The sequence below is a fragment of the Corvus kubaryi genome, unplaced genomic scaffold (assembly GCF_017639235.1).
Source record: "Corvus kubaryi isolate FWS band 111438036 unplaced genomic scaffold, C.kubaryi_AGA036_p1.0 37266, whole genome shotgun sequence".
Taxonomy (NCBI): Eukaryota; Metazoa; Chordata; class Aves; order Passeriformes; family Corvidae; genus Corvus; species Corvus kubaryi.
In genome coordinates, this window is record NW_024581081.1 from 545,335 (window position 1) to 570,465 (window position 25,131).

General features: G+C 38.7%; 1 protein-coding gene across 9 annotated transcripts in view; it reads left to right on the top strand.

The window, feature by feature from the left end:
* LTBP1 (latent transforming growth factor beta binding protein 1) overlaps nucleotides 1-25,131 on the top strand; it is a 192,548-nt gene that overhangs the window by 43,696 nt on the left and 123,721 nt on the right. For 7 of the 9 annotated variants that reach the window (XM_042024999.1, XM_042025001.1, XM_042025002.1 and 4 more), the window contains exons 4-5: nucleotides 5,890-6,065; nucleotides 24,747-24,914. In XM_042024999.1, the coding sequence (XP_041880933.1) occupies nucleotides 5,890-6,065; nucleotides 24,747-24,914 (344 nt within the window). Of the gene's footprint in view, nucleotides 1-5,889; nucleotides 6,066-24,536; nucleotides 24,915-25,131 lie in introns of those variants that run through there. The other 2 variants (XM_042025006.1, XM_042025007.1) reach the window with 2 other exon arrangements.

Here is a 25,131-nt window from a genome sequence, read left to right on the forward strand (position 1 = left end):
GAAAGTGTCTTGGACAGGGCTGTTACCACAGAAATTATATATAAGATGGGCAAAACTGGTACTTGTGGATAAAAGTTAACATTTCACATTTCTATGTGAACCTTTATAAACAGCTTTGAATTCCTTTTGCCCTTTTTTATCTTGGTGTAGATTAAATATTTCTTTATTAAGATTTGTATTTGTTGTATTACGTTATTTACAAACCAAATCAACTTGATGATCAAATAAGATTTTTTCTATATTATAAATAACATTCTAACTCTTTAAGGTGGTAAAAAAAGTAGGAATTAATAACTTGATGGTATTATTTGAAAACTAATTAATCTTACCAAGCTACTGTCTTTGCAAAATTTGCCTTGGGATAAATGTAGTGCAAAGATATAAATCAAGGCAGTTTTATAATGAAGATATTAATGCAACATTGTGGGATTGTTATTATAGGATGTGCAGGTCTCAGTGCTTGTTTTGCAGTGTTTGCACTGTGTTTCAGGGACAGGACTTTGAAATATGCATTAAAAATATATATTTGCTCGTAAAATCAATTTTGTGCAGAACTTTTGCAGTGATGAAAATAAAGAAAAGCTGAATGCTTCTCTTTCATCTCTTGCTACTGATAGGACTTTGTGAAATAGGCCATCCTTGCTTAATGATGGGTATGATCATGTAAAGGCCTTTGGAGAGATCCCATCTGTTCATCATCAGCTGAGAAGTTAAACTTTTTCATGTACCTTTAAAAAAAAAAAAAAATCTATCAGAAGCAGTGGAAGGAGGAAACAGCTGGCAAAGGTCAGGCTGAACTAGCAACTGAATTTTGACAATTTATGGGGTGGGGGGTAGGGGTTAGTTCTATTCTAATGCCTTTTGAACTGGCCTGCATATTTCCTTTACTATCTCATGGTTCTAGAAAATACTGGTTTTCTTCTTCTCATTTTGATTTTTCATTGTGACTTTGGGAGGAGGTAATGAAGGAGTTAATTTGTACTCTTGCATGAAGCAACAGTGTTAACAATTCATATTTTCTCAAGTGTTGTTAGCTAGGAGCCAAGCATGGGAGCATCAGACTTAAAGAAAATAAAATAAAGAAAGCAACCTGCGTGAGATTTGTCTTAGTTTAGTCTAGACAGTACTTTTCATGCCAAATGTTGTCGATATCATTTCTGCTTGCCAGAGTTACTCTGATACATCACATTCTTATGTTGGTTTATCAAGCAAGAGAGCTTTCTTTTGCATGATAGTTGGCTGAAAATGTTTCTTCCTCCTCTGTAGTGCTCTTGTAACCTTATTAGCATGTATCATATTGTTTGTTTGTTGAAGGTGCAGTTAGACATTTGTTTATCTGCCTGGTGTACACTTCAGCAGTGGAAAAGTTTTGTCAAGTTTATTAGGTTAATGGCAGTTATACACCAAGATGATCAAAACTGAGCATAAGTATGTAAGAAAAAGGGTCTAGACGAGTCTTAACTTTGATTTCGTGTGATTATTGTAAGCATATACCTTGGTGATGTAGATTAGGTGATTTAGTCTGCATTGAAACAAAAATTATCAACTTGCACATCACAAGGAGGTGTTTCCTTTTAAAGAACTGGATTGCTAAAGTTTACAGCTGTCCTGTGTAGTATTGAGTAAACCACTCTTGGAAAACAAAGCTGTCTTAGCACTAATTCATTAACATTAATATTTAACGCAAACTAAATTAAGGAAGAGAATTATAATACCTGAGAAGGAAGGGGCAACTTTTGTAAATTCTAGTGGTTAAGCTTTCAGTCTCCAATGTATGGCATTCATAATTTTGGTATGGCATGGTGTGGTGTTGGGTTTTTTAAATGATTTTTAAAATTTTTATTGTAATTTCAAGTGTTACAATGGACTTTTGTAGGCTAACAGTTGGGCTTCAGTGTGGCTGGATGTGTGGCAATATAAAAGGTAATAATAAAAGTCAAAGGATCTAATACTAACAAACAAAGTAGGCCTTGTTGAACACGTGGAGGTTGGGGCAGCCTTGGCTACAGTGACCATGAGATTGTGCAGTTCAGTATCTTTCATGAATGAAGAGAAGCAGCAATTAAGATTGCAACCGTGTGGATTTCCAGAGAGCTAACTTTAGCCTATTCAGGGACTTTCTTGGATGAATATCATTGGAATGTGCCTGAAGGGAAGAAGGATCCAAGACAGCTGGTTAATATTCAAGGATGACTTTTTTCAGGCTCAAAAATGATGCATCCTGATGAGCATACAGTTGAGCAAAGTGGGCAAGAGGCCTGCGTGGATTAACACAGAACTCCTGTCAATACTCAAGCACAAGTGAGAGATACAAAGGAGAAGGAAGCAGGGACAGAAGACTTAAAACATAGAGATGTTGTCCGAGTGTGCAGAAATGCAACAAGGAAGGCTGAGGCCCATCTGGAGTTAAAAACCTGCCCAAGGATATCAAGTACAGCAAGTAGCTACATCAATAACAAATGGAAAATGAAGGAAAATCTGGGCCTGTTATTAAATGGAGTGGGGACTCTGGTAACAGAGAATGCAAAGAAGGCAGAATTACTGAATGCCTTCTGTCCATCAGTCTTCACTGACAAGACCAGCCCTTAGGAATGTCTGACCTAGGAGACCAGGGAAAAGGAATGGTGGAAGGAAGATTTTTGCTTCATCAAGGAGGATTGGGTTAGAGATCACCTAGGCAAATTTGAGATCTGCAAGTCCATGGGCTGTGATGGGATGCATCCATGAGGGCTGAGAGAGATGGCAGACATCATAGCTAGGCCACTCATGGTCATCTTTGAAAGGTCACGGCAGTCAGAAGAGGTGCTTGAGGACTAGAGGAAAGCAAAATGTCACCCCAGTCTTCAAAAAGGGCAAGAAGGAGTACCCAGGCAACTACTGCCTCACCTCAATTTCTGGAAATTGAGGCTTGTTCTGGAGGCCATCTTCAAGTGGAAGACCAGAAAGTGACCAGGAATAGTCAGCATGGATTCACCAAAGGTAAATCATGCTCTACCAACCCAATTGTCTTCTAAAGTGACAAAACTACCTGGATGCATGAGGGGAGAAGAGTGAATGTTTTCTACCTTGATTTCACCATGCCCTTTGACAGTGTCTCTCACAGCATCCTTGTAGGCAAACATGGGATGTGCAGACTGGAGGAGTGGACAGTGAGGTGCTTTGAGAACTGGCTGAACGGCAGAAGACTTGACCAGGTCCCATATTGCTCACTCATTCATCAATGACTTGGATGAAGGGGCAGATGCCTCCTCAGCAAGTTCACTGATGACACAAAGCTGGGAGGAGCAGCTGATACCCCAGAGTGCTGTGCAGAAGGATCTTGACAGGTTGGAGGATGAGCAGAGAGAAGAACTGTCTGAAGTTCAACAAAGGCAAATGCAGGGTCCTGCACCAGCACAGGCTGGGGACCAGTCTGCTGTGAAGCAGCTCTGGGAAGAAGGGCCTGGGGGTCCTGGTGGACAGCAAGGCATCCATGAGCCAGTAGTGTGTCCTGGTGGCCAAGAAGGTCTGTGGTGTCCTGGACTGTGTTAGGAAGAGCATTTCCAGCCCCTCTACTCTTCCCTGGTGAGGCACATCTGGAATGCTGTGTCCAGTTGTGGGCTACTCAGGAGAAGAGAGACATGGAGCTCCTGGGAGTGGGTCTACTAATCAGAGATCATTATGAAGACCCTGCTTGAGCAGAGGGGTTGACCCCACCAGTGGTCCCTTCCAATCTTGAGCATTCTGGGATTCTGTAATGCTTTACAACTTGTTATAACCTTAACAAAAAACAGTCAGCCACTTAAATGGCAGCATTTGTATCTAGTATTTTGATCTCTGTTGTATATTCAGTATAGACACTCTTTTATGGCCAAAACGAGAAGTGGATGTCCTTATGGATAGGCATCAAATGAGGTCTGTTAGAAAAAAGAGGTTGTGCAGGAGTGATTGCAGTGACTCCTCAAAGACAGGAAATTCATATGTAAGCAGTTGTGAAGGCAATGACTTCAGCTTTATCTCAGGCTGAGGGTTTCCTGGCGATACTTCTTATCAAACTGTGTTGAGTTCCAAGCCTGACCTCCAATGCCAGTGAAGCCTCTCTTTTGATCTTCTTGTAGGAACTCTAAAAACAATGTAGAAAATACAGTATTCTCTCTTAGTCTGGCAAAAGGACTTTTACGGAATGTAATGAGACTGTGTAAGTGCTGTATTAGAAAAATCGACTTGGAGACAGCCTGAGCAGTTATGTTTCTGTTCTACATAGGAGGCTTAGAATGTCACTATTAATGAATGCTTTTGTTAACTTGGATCAATTTGAGAAAAAGAGCATCTGTGTGGGACAAAACTCCATTGTTTGTTCTAACCACAAATCCATTGGCTACAGCAGTTACTAAGCATCTTGAATAACATGACCAAGGAGTTAGGCATTGCTTTGGAGATAGGGGCTGGCTCAGGCTCCACATATCAGAGAACAATGCAGTAGTCATACAAGTTCTCAGCTGAAACTCTGCAGTCTCACCACTGTGGGGAAGTGCTGCTCAGCTCTCCTTTATGATATAGGGTTCATGACTTATTCTCAGAGGACAGTTATTTACCCTGCAGAACTGTGGCTCCAAGGGATGATTGTTACGAATCCCATAACTTTTTCTCCCATTTTTTCCATTTTTGAAGGCTGAACTAGTTACTTTATTCTCAGCTGAGAATAAAGTGAGAGAGGCTTGCAGCATCCCACTCTATATGCCTTAATTTGAGCAAAGGACAATGTAGTCCTGATAGCCACTGCTATTAGGTTAGTAATTGATACTACTCTTCATGGAGTGTGTGTCTTTACAGTCTGATCTGCAGTAGCTACAACTGCTTGAAGGCACATTATTAGTAGGTTTGTTACTTGAAAATGTGCTATTACTTGCTATGCAGTGAGATTTTCCAGCCTCAGGGCCCCAAAGAACCTTGCAGTTTCATTGCATGTAGCTAAGAGCTGCCCAGTCTGCCGCCTTGTTTATTGCTGGAAGAGTGAAGGCCGGTTTGTTAATGAAGAAATGATTCCTGATGGTCACTGAATAACCATGGGCTTTTTGATAGGGATGGGAGGGAATTGTTATTGAAACTTGGCAAGGCCTTGTGCAGTGAGAAGCTGAGGTCATAGGGAAGAACCAACCATATGAGGAAGAACTAGCAGTGAGTGAATCTGTGAACTTGAAGGAATCTTCTTGTTTGACAGGAGGGGAAATAGTTTTACTGTTAAGGGAAGCCATGTGGTTATGGGACATTTGTCAGAGATGTTCAGTAGTGCAGGAAAAGAGAAAGTGGGTGGGCAAAGTAATGCGACTCTGGGACATAAAACTTGTAAGGAGGTGGGAAACAGGCTGAAAAAGGGGAAGAGGAGCAGTGCTTTGCTCTGTAGCTAGAGGAATATGGTTAAGAAGGAAATGGTTTCTGGGACTAGAGGGGGAAAATCAGCTGGGTTTTGGTTCTACTTAATATACCTTGTACAAAATGACAGTTGTAAGAAATGGAATAAGGTTTGAATGCATCACTGCTTCTCTGACCAGTCTGGAAAGCTCTCTGTGTTAAGAAATTTGATCTTCAACTGATGATTTTGATCAGGGCTTTTCCCTGTTCCTCCCTGTTTTCTGAACTGTCCATGATATTTCTCTTTCCATGTCAAAAACAAAGTTGTGTAATCTCTGTAGTCTTTCTTTGTTAGGAGTTTGTTGAGCTGACACGACAGTGAGGGTGCTAAATGCATGGAAAATCAGGTGCTTACTTGTAAGGTAGTAGGTTTCCCAAACTGTATTTTGAGAATTTGGAGTACAGTTGAATTTATCTTCAATCTTTTTACAAGTAGTTTCTAAGTCTAATTTATTAATTCTTACATTATTCTGTCTTTTCCATCTCTTTCCAAAACAGGATGATACCCCTTTCATCTCAGACACTAATGATGAATCTTCATCATGGCCAAACACAGGAATATGTGATTAAGCCCAAATATTATCCAGTAAAAAAAGTGATTTCTGGAGAGCAGTCCACTGAGGGCTCATTACCACTGAGACTGGGCCAGGATCAACCTGCGTCACCTTTGCGATGTGAGTACAACTACAAAAAACATAACCCCTTCTCTCCCCTCACAAAACCCCCACTCCCCTGTTTTTAAGATCTTGAAATTCTCTGCAGTAACACTTGAAGACAGAGAAAGCTTAAAATAACTATACATGAGAATTCTTAGATTGGCAAATGCTCCAATATTCTGCATTTTGTGGAGAAGCAAAACAGATTTCCTGGATGAAAAAAATATTGAACCTGATTCACTGTTGAAAATTCTGCATTTCTAGGTAATAGTTTTTTCTTCAGAAAAGGGTGCTTTTTGAATGCTTTGCTAGAATGGGCACAACTGTGAGTGTAGTCAGTGTCAGTATGATGGATACACTTTTTGGAAAGCTGGATTTCAGGATTGTGGTCTCACTGGTGACTGTTTTTCTCTATATTTAATTTATTATGTGTTTATGAACTTCTGCACAGTATGGAGGCTGCCTGAGAGTTTCTGCTTCATATTTATAAAAAAAGATTGTGTAGGTGCCCAGCTTGTGGCCTTGGCTCATGCCCCATTGTGTGCAGAGCTTGAGGACAAGTTTTGGCTTAGAAGATGAAGAGCTTGATGAATTATGGGTTAGGTATTACAGAACGTCTGCTGGCTTGATTTGGAGAAAAGTTCCTGCAGTTGAATAATGGACTGATTAACATTGAGACTTTAAGGTACTTGCAGTCTCCTGACAGACTTCCTTTGCTGTAGCACAAAGAATTATGTTCTGCTGAGGTTTTAGGGAAGAGCCTTTCCTTCTAAATCTTTAAATAGAATTCCTTTGTGTATCTTTGCATTTCTACATTGCACATCTTTATGGTCTGTCAATTTATACTTAAATACAACTCCCTGCTTGCTTTTCTTCAAGTGTAAGTTTGTGGATGGTAAATGAGACTATTGGCTGTAATGGGAACAACAGTGGGCAGCTGGAGGTCTTATCAATTAACATTTTTAGAGTGGTGAAGTATACTCCTTGCAAAGCTCTATCTCCCTTTCTTAGAAGTCTCAGAAAGATTTGGTTTTCTTTTTGTCACACTGTCAACATCAACCAGTAGTCTCTTTTGTAAATAAGATAATACTGCTTTTTTTTCCAGTCAGCCCTCATTTTCCTTCAAATAAAATATTAATGGCCACTGGGACTGGATTGTGTCCCTCTCTTCTGACTCTTACTAGTCAAAGAGTGTACAAGTTCCAGGTTGTATAGTTCTCCAGTATTTGGAGTGACTGTTCCAGGTTGGATGGCAGCCAAAAAAGTCTTTCCTCTTACCCCCATTTTTCAGGCTGTTTGAGTCATTCTGTGTTCAATACGCTTGGTATTACTTACAAGTATCAAGCTGCCAGTAAATGGATGGATTCTGTGAGTTGGTTTTTTTTTTTCTATGGTAGCATAAGGAGATGACTCTATGCAGCTGCAAGACAAAGGAGCCAGTGCTTCTAGCTCTTTCTAGCTTATTTGAGCTCCCCCTGTTAATTACAGTGCTCGGAGGGACATGACTAGGAGAAGGAAAACCAAGAGCTGAAGACAAGAGTGTTTTTTATCAAATTCTAAGAAGCCCCTTAGTGAGCAGTACATTAGTAAAACATTGTACCCTAATTGAAAAGCTTACGATTCCTGAAACAGCCAGAGGACAAGTAGTAAAAAGAGTTTTTATGGCCTGATAAGGTCAGCCATGACTTAAGTGTTGACTCAGAGGTAAAATGCAGGCTATTTGGATGGTGTCTGAATTTCTGATTCTGAGCTCTCTGGCAGCCTCAAAAACAGTCCCATTACCTGTTTTGTCTCTTTTCTACATCTGTGAGGTGGGAGTCGGTGATAGCAACTTCTGATGAAGCAGTTTAGATATGTGCTAGTACAGAGCTGTATGTTGTTAGAGTCTAGGATTGTGTATTTGTAGCTTGAACAGGAGACCTACAGCTTGGCCAGCCGTATCTGTTTGGGGTTTCTGGTTTCTGGAGGTGCTGGAATGAACTTGAAGGTTAGAAGACAACTTGTTTTCATAAAAATTGAGTGCTAAATTTCAAGTGTCAGTATTTTAATATTAGGGATGTTTGAATTAACTACAGTGAGGTAAGATTAGGATGTGAAGCTTCATGTCAGGTGTTCTGTGATAACCACAAATATGCAGTTCCTAGTCCTTTTTTGAACAGAGATGGACTCTGGGAATTAGTTCATGCTTATGGCAAGGTTGGAGTTCATTGTCTAGTTAATTTATGACAGTGGCTGATGACCTCATGGTATTTTGTTATTGCTCTTAAATGTATAATCTTAATGGGAGAGCCTCTTACTTCATTGAACAAAGGAATTGGTAGTGGCCATGTGGAGATACTTGAAAGGGAAGAGGGAGAAAATGTAGGAGTTTTATTAAAAAGCAAAAACCAGAAAGTTAGTACCGAATGCTTCACATTTGTTTTATGCTAACATTAAATAACATTAAATAATTTTTTACAGATGAGAAGAAATATTAGCTGGGTAAAACTTGGTAGCATTGCCCAAGAGTTCATAGTTATCAATTAACATGGAGTGCAAAGCTACTCATTTTATTGGGTTTTTATGGGTTTTCTATGCATTTTACTTCAAAGTATTAACCCTGTGCCAGAGTTTAGCAACTGTGAAAAATGTACTCCATAGAATAAACTTATTTCTCTAGCTGTGGCTGCAATTGGTTTTGATTTTTTTGGACTTGTATAGATTGTTTCAATCCAGTGACATGAAATGGGTAGTCTTGAAACTGGAAAAAGTGTTAGTCTTTTGTTACCTTTAGAGACAGGTCTGTCCTGGCAGCAACAAATGAGATGTGGGGGACTGGTACACTGGGAAGAAAACTGCCAAACTTGACCAGGTGCTTCTGAGCATCTTCTGATTTATGGAAAGTCAGTCATGTTTAAATGCCCCATTGCAGTGTTGTCAGATGAGCTTTTGGAGATACTGACATAAAAACCATTAAGTTAAATCACATTAAACATTTTTCTTTTAAAATTAATTCAGGATTCCTTCTGGAATGTTTACTCTGGTGTACTTGTAAGCCGTTCATTTCTCTGATAATGTTCAGAACATGCAGTATAGAGCTCTTATTAAAGACAGCAAATAGTCTATTATTTTTTGGCTTTTAAGCTGAATTTTACTGTAAGGTTATATATCACATCATCAGAGCTTGAAAATTCAGTAAGCCATTGGGGTTGCAATAATAGCATTTAAAGTCACCCTGGAATGTGAAATTGAGTTACCTGCCAGTAGCCACTTATACAACCAAGTGTTTTGAACTTTTGTCCTGTGGGATACAAGCCATCTCCCAAGTCTAGATAGTGTAAGGAGTCATAAAGCTTGCATAAAAATTGTAATTTCTTAGTGCTAAATTTGTGATTCTCATTTATTGTGCCTAACAGCTGAGGCAGTTAAAATTGTTCAGAGTGATTTTTAAGAAATCTTGTTTTTTTCTAAAAACAAATCAAAGCAAAACTCCACCCTGAAAACAATGTTAAAGGTCTTAGACGTTGTTTTGCATTCACTGACTCATTCATATTTTCAGAATAGTCACAGTTTTATGCCATAATTCTATCTCCTTAAGACTTGCATTGTAATACAGTTTAATTTATATATCTGTATATTGCTTTTTTTCAAAGGAATCATACCACATTCAGTATAGGAGAGAAAAATCAGGACCCATAAATATGGTGGTGTGTACCTTTAATGTGCTTGGTTTTAGAGCTGAAATGCTACTCTGCATGCTTCTAAATCATCTGTTAAAGATATTACACTGTAAAGCATCTCTCTGATTCTATTTAATCAATATGCTGTTATATTTAAGCTACTGCAAATTAGTCTTCGGCTATCTTTGTGTTGTATTAGCAAATACTTAAGGAAAAGGCTTTGGAAATTCAGAGCCTTCTCAAGCAAATGGAAATATCTCCTGTTGGATAGGCTGACAGCTGCAGACCAATTATAAATATGGTTTTGTACCAGTAGGAGGACTGAATATATAGTGATAAAAATAAGCTTGCAGTGGAATTGATACGATCAGCAAATAAAAACTGAAACTAATGACATGATGTGAATCTCAACATTTGTCATGTAAACATCAAAAATACCTTAACATGTAGGTGAGGGCAGCCAAATGTGACTCTTATAAGCCGATATGTCTTATATAAGCTCACCATGAACTCTGAGTGATTCTCAAGGGATGCATTGCTTGCTTAAAAATACATACTGTCACACTTGACCTATAATCTGCCAAAATATTTGGAACCTCAGAGTTAAAAATTCTCTAATAGTATTAATGGCACCAGCAGAGAAATTTCAACTATGCAATTCTGTTTGCAACCTGGTAGTCTATAAAACAGTAGGAAGATCTTTTTAGTAATTCAGGTACATCTACCTCAGACATTTCCCACTACTGTCTTAATGGGACTGTTAAATAGTAACCACTAGTCATCTGAGCATGAATCCTCTAAACGAGTGCTTATCTCCCTGGCTTTGTAAATGCAGTGCTGAAGAAAATTAGTTAAAGGAATTCTGTGCTGTTTCTATTGGTCCAAAATGTATATGATAAGAATTCTTAACAGAGTGTAGTCTTTCTGGAATTCCTTTCAACACAGTTATTGTGAGAACTGCTTATTAGAGCAGCAAAGGCTAGGAAGTTCTCCGTTTCACTCTAGCCACTTCTGGTGCAATGTGCACTTAAATACACACTTCATTTTCCAGCCTGAGATAGCTGAGGGCTAGTGTTTAGTGGCATTGCGCATTTTGCCCATTGAGCTGAAAATAGTGAAATTTCTGTTTCTGAAATTAGTTGTCTGGTGTTGCCTGCATGTGTAGGACTATTTTGTACACCCTCTCACCAGGCTACAGTTCCCCATAAGTGCAATGATGATGCCACCAATTCCCTGTTCTAGAGGCACACTGAGAAAATGTATTAATTAATGTGTGAGGTGACCACAGAATGCACTGAAAGCAGAAGAAAAACTCAAGAGTGCTTTACCTACAACTAGAATGGTATTATGTGACGTAAATAAGGCATGTGTTTGTATAATGAAGTCATCCCGAGAAGGAAGAAGGGAGGATAATGAAGAAGGGAGGATAAGAAAGAAACTGAGACTAATCTCTCTCTTCAGGAAGATATGAGAAGTAATGTAAATTTTGCAATTGAAGTTACATGTTAAGTTGATAAAGTCAAGTATTATGGAAAACTTCTTTCTTTTAGGTAGATGGGGTTTTTTTGGTCTTCACCAAAATTCTTTATAAAATTCATTAAGGAGAACTTGTCTCTCTATTTTAGGTAGTAAATGAGAACATGTCTTGAATTTTAGTAGTACAGGTTACATAAGGTTTAGTGAAATCGGGCTTGCAGCACCCTACTGTGGCTTAGTTGTGTGTGTTGTAGCTAGAAGTTGGACAAATATGCGTGCATGGCTTTTGGACTCTTAGGATCTGCACATGGTTCTGTGGACAGCTCTTAAATTCATGTGTAAAGATGAAGATGAAAGAATATGAAAGTCATGTAACTTCTCTAACTATGGATACATTGTATTGCATAATATTTTACATAAGTTTATGCACATGAAATAAGCTTAATGTGGAAGATAATGTCCCAGCACTTAGCGCTGTGATGTGCAGAATACTCTGTTACAAATTTGAGGTAACAATAGCTTTCCTATATTGGCAGCACAATACAGTGGTAACTTAGTGAAGCCCTCTGTAGCTTATATGTAACTACACATGCTGGCTTCACCGATGACTTCATAGGTTGATTTGAGCAAAACCCAGGTGTCACTTTGAAACTCCAATTTAAACTATTTTTGTGGAATTGCACCATTTTGACTTCACTAAGTGACACTTACTTCATAATAATAGTATTTCCCCACCAGGAAGTATGGGTAAACAGCTGTAAAAGCCATAAATGTTTTAACTGCTTAAAAAAGTGCACACAGAAATGTGACATGTGTTCCATATAAATGCATCTGTATGATTTGACATGCTACCCAAGAGGAACTTTAGAGGAAAGTTGCTCTCAGGTCTCCACTGGGTCAGATACTCTTTCCTCCATTCTTGACATTTCTTTGTGGAACTTCCTTCATGAACAGCAAAATAATTCTCTCACTGGCTTGTCTTAACTAGATCATTGCATTGTGATCCTTGTAACTTCTGCCTATCAATGTATTTATGGATATTAGAGTTAAACAGTGGTAATGTTCCCAACTAGAAGTTTTGGGAAATTTGGAGATAAGGGAGGATGTTAAGGCTACACTCCGTAGAAGGTATAGCCAGCAGAATGAGGTGGGTGAAAACAGAATGAACAGTTAGAAGACTAAGAGTAAGAAATAACTGAAAAATTACAACATACTCTATTTGGAGGGAATGTAGAGTCAAATTCGCTTCAGTGACTCATGGCAACTCCATTCATGTGTTGCTGCTAAAATTGCACATAATCAAATGCAGGGGAATGGGGTAAGTGTGTAAATGTTGGGGACTTTTTTGTTTTGTGTTCTCAAATGCACGTGTGTTCAAAGCCTGTGCTCCCATTCAAGAGGCAGAAGGGATTTTTCAGGGACATTCTAAAAAGTTTAAGAAAAAATTTTGGTGCTGTCAGCATCAGTGTCGAACAGCACTGGGGCTTTTTTGAAGAACAATTTTAGTGTGAATCATCCTTTTCCTCTCTCCCATTTAAGAGCATTATTCTTCCTGCTATTGAACAGCATGGCAATTCATAACAGCCATTTAAAGTTTACTTTTGTTTCCAGCAGGACTTGGAAGTAACAGGCTAAATTTTAGGTGTAGATTAAGTGGGTTACCTAGATTCACATTAATGCAGCTAACTCTACCAAACCAAGCAGCACATTTACTTTGCCTCAAATAATAGAGTGACAAATTCTGAAAAAGTAACTAACAAATGAATGCAGTTTATTTAGCAATTATAAAAGACCATGGAGTTCTTTGAAAACCTCGGAGATGGAATAGCTCTGTATAAATACAAACTATTTCACTCAATATACTGTTGCTGTAAGCATTCTAACAATACCCTTGCTAAGCTGTCTTCGTGATTGTTTACGTGTCCATAAAGGGCTCACAACTGAGGGGCCAGAAAATCAGCACCCCCCCCCAAAATGTACTGTATTTTTCTCTTTGGCCTCTGAAAAGATTTTATGGCACTGAGCTCACCAGAAAATAAATGTCTGCCTGACAGGCAAAGGCTGCTGGTGCTTTTGTAGAAACTATTTTAAATGTTGCATTCACCTAAAAATGAGTTATCATCTCCATGCTTTAACATACGGAGACAGAGACTGATATACAGCAGAATGAGGAAGAATGTTGGAAAAACCGATTGGTGATCTGGCAAACTGAATTAAAATCAGTTCAAAGCATGTAATTGCTGGGGGAAAATGCAGACTGAGACAGATGCATCTCAACTTCTGTGATGAAAGAGTATTGGCTCCAAAACCAAAAATTTCTCAAGAAGAAAAGAAGAGGCTTTCCAGAAAATTCTGTAGGGAAAAGCCTCTGTGATGTTTAAAATATGTTCATTTAGGTGGATATAGAGACCTACTGAACCCACACAATTAAACATTAGAAGTCCCTTAGCCTGGCTAACTCCAGAGTTGCTGTGATACAAGTCTTTGATACCAAGAATTGATTCTGATTGTTCCAAGCAGCTGAGTCTGGTTTTCTTCATAGGAGATGTGAAAGTGCTCTTCTGTCAGTGCCATTGCCTATGGCAGAAGGAATGAACAAATGTTGACAAATAAAATTACTGCAAGAAGGTTCATACCCTGTGAAACGGAGATTTCAGAATCAGTTATATCCTTATGTCTGTTGTCATTTTTTCCCCTCTTCAGAAAATTAGAAGAAAAAAAGAGATCTTGGCTTCATGTGCTGCTGAGAGAGATGATTTTTAATGGTGATTCAGCATGCAAAGGCGGCTGTATTAATTTATAACTTAATTCCATGATGTCCTGTCCTTTGTCACTGTTTACAGTTTGTTGACTTCTGAGTGCTTTTTGGTTGTTTCCTTTTGGGAAATTAAATGTCAAGTGGATATACTTTAGTAAGGTAATATTAATTTAATTTTTATTCCGTATTCTTCCTAGAAATGATAAACATTGACTCTTGCAGTTTAGACTTTTTTCTCATTTGAGGGAGTTGCATATGTTGGGAGGGGGAAACGCTGTTTATTTTCTCGAGAAGTAATGTTCTTCCAACTTAAGACTTGTAATACTATTGTCTAATATTTGTATTATTGTTGTGAAAGAAGCCTAAATAATAACCTTAGGCAAAAGGCATAATTTCAGATGAATACATAATTTCAGGTGGGAATGAGTCTCATTCCCAGTATATAAAGACCAAATTCAGACCTTCTTGTGAAAAGAGTGAAAAAGTCCTGTTGAGAAAGTGGACAGTGGCATTGTATTTAGCTGATAATACTAAAGCTCCTGTATGGCTGTAAGTTTGTGTAAAATGTTGACTTCATTATCAGAGTGTCCCAGCTTCCATCAGTGGAAAATTGCTTGTGGTGGGCTGTGAAGTTACTGCTGCTTCGCTTACAGCCAAGATGAGGATTGTGTTGAATAACTGTGCCTTAGATGTATGTTCGTGTCAAAATGCATCTCTTGGGCCTTTGTTACCATGTCCCTCAAGTGAGAGATCCAGGTATGCTTAGGTACCTAAGAAGCTGGATAATTTGAATGGAAGCTTAAAAAGGCTTGTTCACCTGAATGCTGTGATGGATTGCTTACAGCTGGAGTAGCATCCAGCCCCAAACCTGAAGCACAGATGTGAACTCAAGCATGAGACACTTGAAGAGCTTGAAGTTCTGTTTCAGGACAAGTGCTTCACTCTGAAAAACACAGGCCATCTGGGTTCTAATATTTTGCACAATTCATGTTTGAAATTGAAGCTGAAGTGCTGAAGCACTTGATTGAAATTGAAGCTGAAGTGCTGAAGCACTTGACTGCCTTAGAAGTACTATCCTCAGAAGTACAGTCAGCTAAACTCCTGCAGGATTAAGCTCCCCAAGGACGGCTGAGGCAGTAATAGTGGTGTCTGGAACCCAGCTGTTGTGAAGTCACACCGTTCTTCAAAGAAATGTGTCTGAGCCCTAAACTAAGCAGTCTTGAACTAAGGGTTTGAACTAAGCAGTCTTAGGACATCAGCATTACCTCTGAATGGGTTGGGCACGCTCCTGTTCAGTGTGCTGGTTAGGCTGCTTGCTCCATGCAATTAACTTCTCTCATCTCTCGGAAAAGAGACCTAGGACCGATAAGTGGTATAACTCGAGGCTAAAGTTCAGCTCTTTAGCATCATAACCATTTGTGGATCTAGTTTAAATGTAATATCTTTAAACCAAATAAATTCAATACAGAGTAAAAGAACTAACAGCCCAATAAGTTTATTGAAATGAGCTGAGGCCCTTCCATCAGACATCAAACCACACTGCAGTCTCTAATTTGTTTGGGTTGGTACCTTTTTCTGGATCATTCTCAACTATGTAAAGGGAATTGATAGTTACATTTGTCATTGCCATGGAGAATGGCTGTAGTTTAAGATAGGATGTTCATTGCCTGAGGACTGCATATAAAGAATCTTGGTAGTGATAAAAAAGATAAGGAAGACAAAAGGTGATTGTTAAAACCTGCTGACAGAGATCTCAGATTTCAAATCTGTGCCTGATTTGTATGTTATGGGTTTCCACAGGACAGAAATGATTGTAATTTCTGTGAATTCCTCTGACTTGCTCTAAAAAGGCTGTGCCAGTGAGAGAATTTATCAGCAAAGGGCTTGTGGCATGTAAACATAGCTCATTTTAAACAATCTCAGCAGTCATGCCTGCATATGCTCCTTTGGTACTTTAAGTGAAGCCATCCATAGAAAACACAAGAAACCTGTGTTGCAGACAGTAGAGAGCTTGTTGAAATTTGTCAAAATTAATAAAGGAAACCTACTTGAATGAAACAAGTGTTGCTATAGTAAATGACTTCAAACAGTACATTGTTCACACTCCTCTCTATTTTAAACTGAGATTATCAGAATTGAAGAGTGGGTTATTTGCCTCTCCTAGAATATACTACTAAAAATTTTAGTATGTTTTGGAGGGTGGTGGAGGTGGTGATGAGAAAGACAGTGGAATTCTCTCTGTTCAATTCTGTGACAGGGAGCAAGGAAGAGATTGTATCCCTGTGATAATTAGGAAGGAAAAAGACTTTTCCAGATATCTTCTTTTAAGTTACCTTCTTCTGTATCCTGGAAGCATCAAATTTTCTGGATGATTTATTTTCCTGTTTGTCAAGTGGTGAAGAAGCAAGTAGGGCTTAAAAAGAGGATAGAGAAACAGGAGCACAATAGAAGCAGGAAGTCTGAGAGCTCAGTTCTGACTGCAGGGAGCAGATTGTGGTAGGAGCTTCTAAGCAAGAGAGAAGGGGGAAATGATGTGAAGATGTGGTAACATGGCTAATCAGAAATAGGTGTATAGAGAAGTGTTTGTAATAGCAATAGTGGCAATAAGAATGGCAACAAAAATATCAATACATATCCCCCTTCAGTTACTGTCACTGGGTAGTTGGAACATGTTTTGCTTTTTTGGAAGCATTTTAGTCTGCATCAAGACAGTAGAACTGCGTACTTGAAAAGTGATGAAATATCAGAGGTTAAGCTGCATTAACTAATGAAATACATGTAACATCATACAAATGCAAGAAATAACAAAAATAACAAAAAGTAGAAGGAGTGCTAAAGTAATTATATTTCAATAATGTGTTCCTAGCTGTCTAGACATGTTAAATCAAGTACAGCTTGCCATACTGTCATCTTGCTCAAAATGTTTGACTGGGTGGATGTGCACACGTACACCTTGCCTCATGCAGAGCTGGGGGGGTGTACTTTTAAGCATTAGAGAAGATGTTGGGTCTCAGATGAAATAAATCTGGATCATCTTATTTTTTATTTTGTCGGCATGTCTAATTTCTCCCAATGCTTGTGAAAAGAGAGCTGGGTGTGAGGTGTACTAGGGAACAGTAACAAAGTTTCTGGAAAGAGCAAAGATGCACTGCCTTACCTGAAGGTAGGCATTGTATATTGAAGCCAAAAATCAAATTACTCAGCAGCTGTGCCTTGCCTTTATTGAATCCATGTAGTTCTCAGACTTGTTTGTGCTTGTGGCTGTTACAGAAAGAATAAGACTCATATTCTGCATGATTTTTAGATGGGCGAGGTTTGAATCTAGGAGATTTTACTCCTATGCTCAGAGCAGAGTAAGGGCTGAATTCAGTCCTGCTAAGGTTGTGCAGAGGGTGTTCCAGATTTGTTTTACTGGGATGATATCTGTATCAACAGATCAGGAAGGGATTTGGGAGATGTCTGCCCCTTTGGCCTAGCCTGCAGATTGGTTCTGGGTATGAAGTATCAGTTAGTGCACTGTTGGGAGAGGAAAATAAATTAAACTCATAGAAGCATTTTATGTAAAGCTGTATTAAGTAATTCTGCTGCTTTCCCACCATTTGATCAGACCTCAGCTGCAGTATAGTGTGGGTTTGGACAGGGTGTTTGAAGAAAGATGAGGACCAAGTGAGTGGTATCAAAAGAAAAACAAAGAAGATGGAGATCTGCAAAATACGGCCTGTTTGACTGAAAATGTTTAGATGATTTTGGTCTGGCTGAAATGAGACTGAGGGAGATTGATGGCAGTGGTCTTCAAGTATGTTAGAAAATGATGGCAGTGGTCTTCGAGTATGTTAGAAAATGACCCACAGAGGAATAATATTTTGTTAAAGTTTGCTGTAGATAAAGCAGGGCAGTTCGCTTAAGTTGCTACAGGGGAAATGTAGGTTGAGTATTAGGAATACCTTTATAATAAGAGAGGCTGAAGTGCTGGAATAAATTCTTCAGGGAGGCTGTGAAATCTGCATAATAGAAGGGGTTTGAGGATAGTTTGGACAAACCTTTTGTTTGATGTTGCTGTTTTATCCTGGGAAGATGAAGAGAGAGGAGATTAAGTGATCTCTCAGAATCTCTTTCAGCCCTTTCTGTGCCTTGTAAAGCCTGTATTTCTCTCAATCTGTAATCAAAAATTTAGGGAAGATCTGCCTCTGGCCTAGATGTCAATCTAGTGTGTCTTTATATCTCTTTGTTTTCTTTTTTCCTGTCTTTTTTTCCCCTTTTTTTTCTTTTCTTCTTTAGCTCCTAGCAATTTAAATCTTCTAGGTGGTGCTGTTTCTAAGTTGTATGACAGCTAAGTTCAACTTGTTCTGATCTTTGGGAACTAGGTTTTTGTGTTGATTGGTTGGTTGGGGTTTTTTTTTCTTTTGTTTTAAATTGATGACTAAGTGATGACAAGACAACTTCCTCAGATATTGTCAAAAGTGTAAAAAGGTCATTTGACAATAGTTCTAAGAGCTTAACTATCTTACTTGTGTGGTTGATTTTCATACAATGTCATCTTTCCTTTTAGCTGAACAAGCATATCTAGTGTAAGGATTGAACCAGGTGGACTGGTAAAATAACTGGGAGACATTTTTTTTAGGAAATAAGTCATTTCCTTCTGCTTCTTTCCTTTTTTTGTGTGTGTGTCAGCATTTAGCTAAGAAAAAAAGAGGATGTTGGTCATCTGAGAATTTAAAATGTTGAATCTATTAGCTGTTTAAAAGCTAACTGGGTTTGATTTGAGAAGATCTAATTTTAAATGCTCTCCCCCCATGCATTATGGTTATAATTTGAAAATGTGAAATAGCCTGAGATAATCTGTTCTCATTGGGGAGAGAATGTAATTTAAAAATAGAATCTTCAGGTCTGATGACACTCTGTAGATACACATCTGAAAACACACTAGGATCATTGCAGAAGTAGATTGTCATGAAAAGAAGTAATGTATATCATTAGTGGAGGTACTAATGGAATGTCTATAGTTCTGTTAGTTCTGTTTCCTCAGGAGATTTGCCTCAGGATATATGTCATAAATGAAGGTATTGGGGGAAAAAAAAAAGCAAAACAACGAGAACAACAACAACCTCCCAAAACTGGCCTCTTAAAATAGTTCTAGAAATGTTTGTACGAGGAATATGGGAGACGTGCGCATAAGCTACACTGTGTACTCAGCTGGTAGAAGCCACTGCTTGTTTGTTTTTTTATTTATTGTGAATCCTTTTGATTAGATCACTGTGAAGCACAAAACCATCACCCAATAACATTAATATTTTTGACACATTAAAATATTTTATTCTCTTTGCCCTGCTTGACCTCTGTAGTTATCTATTTAACTGAATACCAGTCCTGCTTTCACTAGTGTTGCTAGCCCATTGTCTTCCCACAAAACAGGGACATACCACAAATCATCTGAGCTCCACTGCAGCTATTGAATACTGTCAGAATGTTCTGCTGTGAGAGCAGCCATAAACCCAAGGAAAAAAAGCGTGTTTATAGAAATTCTTCTAGAAAGAAACAAAGTCTGAGTTGCATTACACAGGGACTCGGGAGGTTGAGGAGGAATCCTTCCCCTCATACAATTCTTTCCAGGCATGGCTGTGTAAGCTATTGTGACCACCTGGACATAAAATGTGCCACCTGCTGTCTTAACTAATTCACCTTTTTTGGTAATGCAGGGGAAAAAAAAAATTGTTGTAATGAACAGTGGGGACAGAAAGGGTTCTGTGAAGAAATCCTTTTGCTTACATTTTCCATTTCTCCTGCAGTTGTTGCTAAATCATAAATTTATCACAGCAGGAGTTTTCTGTGTTCGTGATATTATATCATAGTGACTTACGGAGATGGAAAGAAAATCACATACATAAGAGTGCCAACTTTTAACTAAAATCTCATCACTTTACCCAGACATCTTTCTTTTTTTAATCTGGCTCAAGAGTTTTATAGATTTTGGAAATTATGGGTACATTCTTCCGCTGATCTCTTTTGACAAATGTATCATGGAGTTCTTAAGTGTAAGTGAGCCTGGACTATGAGGCAGGATGATGGTGCTGTTGGCTGAATCTCATTGTGAATTTGCTGTCTAGCTGAGGGATGAAGCTTTATCCAGTATTAGTCATCTTGATTGTCCTGTCTTTATTAAAACAACAATCTGAATCTATCTCTAGTTTGGCCATTTTTTTCAGTAACTTTGCTATTTATTTGGTGTTTGCATCTTCTCCTTTTGTTTTTTTTTCATTAGGCTCATTTGTTTATCTGGTCTCATATTTGTATTTCTTCAGTCTGGTGTTATACTTAGGAGCATAGTGAGGTGTTTCATTTCCACGTTTAAAATTGGTCTAGAAGAGTTTGATATATTTCTGTCTATGTATAGGAAAAAATTATTCCAGGTGTGTTGCTGTAGCACTATCAGTTTTTTTCCAAATATGAATTTGAGGTAATCCAAGTTGCAGATTTTGTCATGCCTATGTCACAGTGGCATCATCAGTAGAGGTTCTGGAGTTTAAAGCAAATACTCTGTATGCCTCCTTAAAAATACGCTGTCCTTTAATATGAGCTAGTCCAAAGTCAAAAGAGGTCAAGGCTATGGCAGTATTGGTCTTTTCCTAGCATGAAATTGTGGGCTTTAGCATTAATACTGCGAAATCAGGTACTGAAGAACAATTTCTTATTTAGACTTGAATTTTCCTCTTTGGAGAAGAGGAGGGAAAAAAAATACCGAAGAGGAGATTCAAGGAAGTCCAAGGGTCTAAACTTGAAGTTTCTGCTAAAATCTTCCTTTCAGGAGAAGAGCTTGTGGTCGTTTTTTCAATTTGAATCTGCATGTATTAAGCTCACTGTTAAGGTCCCTAAGCCTCAGAATCTGTGAAGATAGTACTGTCTACTTCTCTGCAACTGCAGAAAAGAATGAGTAACATCTCTGTGTTGAGTCACCTCCTCAAACACTGATCAGTTTTTAGCTCAGAGGCTCAGAGCTTTGTATCCATCCTAAATGTCTCCAGAAGAATTGAAGTTAAAAGCTGTGGCACGCTAGGGAAGGAGAACAAACTAAGTGTGGTTATAGTTTTCATAAACCTAAGAAAGATGGAGAAAATCTTCCTATGAAGATTTTCTAAAGAATATGAAGGTGTCTTATTTCTGTCTGTTTGCAACTATCAAAATAGGAATATGTGAGAATTTATTTTATAGCAAAATAACTAGCATACAGCTAGATAAACACATCATGTGATGGTTGACCAACCAGCTGGCAGGTCAAGCACAAAGGGTTGTAGTAAATGAGGTTAGATCAGGCTGGTGACGGGTCACTAGTGGGTGTCTATAGGGCTACATTCTAGGGTCAGTGCTCTTCAATGCAGTTTTGGGTGCCACAGTATAAGAAGCCAATAGAGCTATTGAACAATGTCCAAAGAAGGGCTATGAAAATAGGAGCGGCCTTGAGGGGAAGCCATTAGAAGAGTGGCTGAGGTCACTTGGTCTGTTCAGACTGGAGAAGAGGAGACTGAGGGCAGACCCCCAAGCAGACCCCCAAGCAGACCCCCATGCAACTTCCTCATGAGGGGAAGGAAAAGGGGCAGGCACTGATCTCTGCTCTATGGTGACCAGTGACAGGACGTGAGGGAATGGCCTGCAGTTGTGCCAGGGGAGGTTTAGGTTGGATATTAGGAAAAGCCCAGAGGGTGGTTGGGTCCTGGAACAGGCTCCCCAGGTAAGTGGTCATGGCATCAAGCCTGACAGAGCTCGGGAAGTGTTTGGACAGTGCTCTCAGGGCCCATGGTGTGGCACTTGGGTTGGTCCTGTGTGGGACCAGGAGTTGGACTCTGTGTAAATACCTTCTAACTCAGGATATTCTATGAAAAACTTTGGTGAATAATGATTTGAATATTTGTAGGGGTAGAGCTTGCGTCATGTTTTTAAGACTTCTTCCCTGAAAAGTTTAATTTAAATATTCCTTCAGGGATACTCTTTAGCTCTTTGGATACTGATCTGTGGTTTTGAAAGTACTTCTAGACCACTATTACTCCCAAACTTAGATACTAATATTTTCTCATCCAAAAGTGTTGAAAGGCAAATTTTACAATTTCTGTTGAGTCTCATACTAAGGCATCTCTTTTACTGAAATAATTGTGCTACAGGATTTTCTGGTAAAATCTAAACTATGTGATAAAAATTATTTTTAAGTTTTTGTTGTGAACGTTATGCACAAGATTTACTGCAGCTCAGCACTCAACAACATAGTACAGAATACTGTGAGGGAGAATTAAACAATTGTTTAGTTTCATCTTTACTGACTATTTCAAAAGCATTACTATGGGTCTGATGCTGGGTGTGCAAATAATCTATTGCACTTTAAGTTGGGTCATGTTCAGAAGAGCCGCTCGGGCTCACGAACAGCACGATTTATTGAATGCAACGCATATGGATGGTTCTTTTGGATTGCTGGTGCCAAATGCATTAACTGCAGAGTAGCTGTATGTAACACTAACAACACTATTGTATTCATGAGCTTCATGTCCCGGGTCAACACTCAGCAGAGCTGAGGACACAAGACTTACCAAAAAGTGTCCCTTCATGGGGGGTGAGGACAATAAACCTGTCGCTCTCTCCTTGCACAATTTCATGTCAAATTCTCATCTCCTGGGTAGATAGAAAATTGGGGTGCTTTTTATAACTTATTAGTCACTGTTGTGCCAGGTGCTGTGGTGGGACTATGGTCAAACTTTCTGCTCTTGCTGGACACATTGTACAGACTATTTCTTGGTAGGAAGTGTATTTGGTTTGTACAGAACATCTCTGGGTGTCAGGTGGAAGAATCAGACCACATGGCCTCCGCTTTTGTTTTTCTCCATGTTCCTGCCCGATGCCAGGGCAACACAAACCATGTGACCTCCATCCAGTTTCAGTATTTGCATTGTGAGCTCCATCACATATTGTGCTCTGCATTTTCTTCATTTCCAACACTGACAAAGTCAAATTATTTATTTTTTTTAGCTAAGCCAGAAAGCTTGTCTGGATCCCCCAATACTCATTTCTATAGTGTAGGCAGAACCAACTTTAGTGACTCGACTACCATGTTTTTTTAATTAGATCACATCCTAAAGGAAAAATATTGCTAAAATGTCTGAAAATATAAAATGGACTCTTTTCTAGGAAAAAATATATATAAAACTATGCAAGTAATATGCAAAGATGGCAGTATTGCTTGTGAAGCTGTGCTTAAAAAAAGCAAAGCTTAGAAGTTCTACCCTCAGCAGTTCACAGGTCACTTATATCTGTTTATTCGTTAAGGTGTATTCATTTTTGTAAGAAATGCTTGGCATCCAAGATGTCTTCTAAATCCCCTAAAATTGCAATATTAGCCTTTGATGGAAATAATTTTATTCTTGTCTGGGCTCTGCCTTTTCTAATAATTGTTTAGGGAGAATAAGGTGGGAGCATCTGTACTACAGCTGCTGTTCAAATAGAGCAATGCCTGTACTGTAGACAAAACAATTGGCACAATTGCTTTAATTTACTTTTTTATGAAGAGCCAGAAATAAGGAGGCCTTATATTCTTTCGATATTGGAAGATTTTTGAGATTTTCTTGATATTTTCAAAAAAAAGTTCGTCTGGAGGGTGTTTCATGAACTAGGTTAGGCAACTGTCCAGCAACTTTTTTATTTCTATGACATGAGGAAGAAGGAGATTCTTCTCTTTTTGTGCGTCATTTCTTGGCATTGTTAGGTTTGATACGAAAGTATTTATTAATAGTTTCCACAAAGATGCTATGATGTATTTACAAGAACTTGCTGAATTTATTAGTAGTATGCAGAAAACAAACTGTTTTCTTTTTAAATAATTGTAAATGGAATCTGTTCTTTTCCCTGTTTTTCCCTAATAAGTAGTTTTAATACAATTTTTGTCTTCAACTGTTAGATATAGAATCAAATACATCTGGTTTTAAATACAATTCTGTAACAAGAAATTCTTACAACTAGCTTAATTTCAAATTTGTGCTTGTGCAGTCTTTATTGCATGCAAACTTTTTAAAATGACTACAGGGAAGTATATAAAAAAAGAGAATCCAGCAATTTTTTGTCTTTGATCTCAGTGTTTTAAAGCACTGATAATTCCTCACCCTTTTCTCTGAGCTTTTTATTACTAAAACAAAGGCTGACAGCAGAGCTCAGTCTATAATATGTAAATTCTTGTGGAAAAATAGTGCCAAAAAACTGTGAAGAAAAAATGGGTCCAGGTGTCTGCGTCACAAGGTTTGACCACTTCAGACTGGGGTGCCAAGAGATTTGAGACAGATGTTTTCAGACATGCCGCATGCCTAAAACATTTCCAGGGGTCGAGCTACAAATAGTGACTTAATAAGTTCAGAAACAGGAAAAGTATGTAGGAGTACACAAGAGTTTATTCACCTCTAGGTGCACAGCCAGCCTCTTTACATTGCATCTGCCTGTCAGGGTTGGCTATTTAAGCTGTCATGCCCTTGGTATTGCTCTTTGTCTGCCTGTGAATAAAGTGCAGCATTGTGATTACTAATCCCACTCCAGTGACTTGACTTTAAATGTGGTTTTGGAGCGGATCCCGGAGTTCTGTTTGCTAAGCTTCCTACTCCTGTTTCAGAGACACCACTGGAGATCTATGAGAGAGAGCACTGCAGACTGCCCTCCTCCTGTAGACCTGTCGCCTTCCCCCCCCCCGCGGCGTTTTTTTTTTTTTCCCAAAAACTTTTTGAAGGAAATCAATGGATACCAAAGTGATCTGTTTATTTTTCTTTTTTTCTTTGCCTCCGCTGACAGTGGGAAATCACACTGGTCGCATCAAGGTGGTCTTTACACCCAGCATCTGTAAAGTAACTTGTACCAAAGGCAACTGTCAGAACAACTGTGAGAAGGGAAATACAACCACCCTCATCAGTGAAAACGGCCATGCTGCTGACACTCTGACAGCCACTAACTTCCGAGTAGGTAAGTACCCTGAAACTGCATTTGTCCTTAGCTGTCCTCTCTTGACTAACAGAGGGAGGAGATGTTTTGTTATTAATACCAGTTGTGCATCTGTTACTCTTTGTTTGGAGGGCTCTGCTGAGCAGGAACCATTTTATGTTAGACAAGCTTTCTGGTGTCCTTCGGAAATGTTCCCAAAAGTTCCTTTTGTGTCAGAGAAAAAAAGCTCCCATATTTT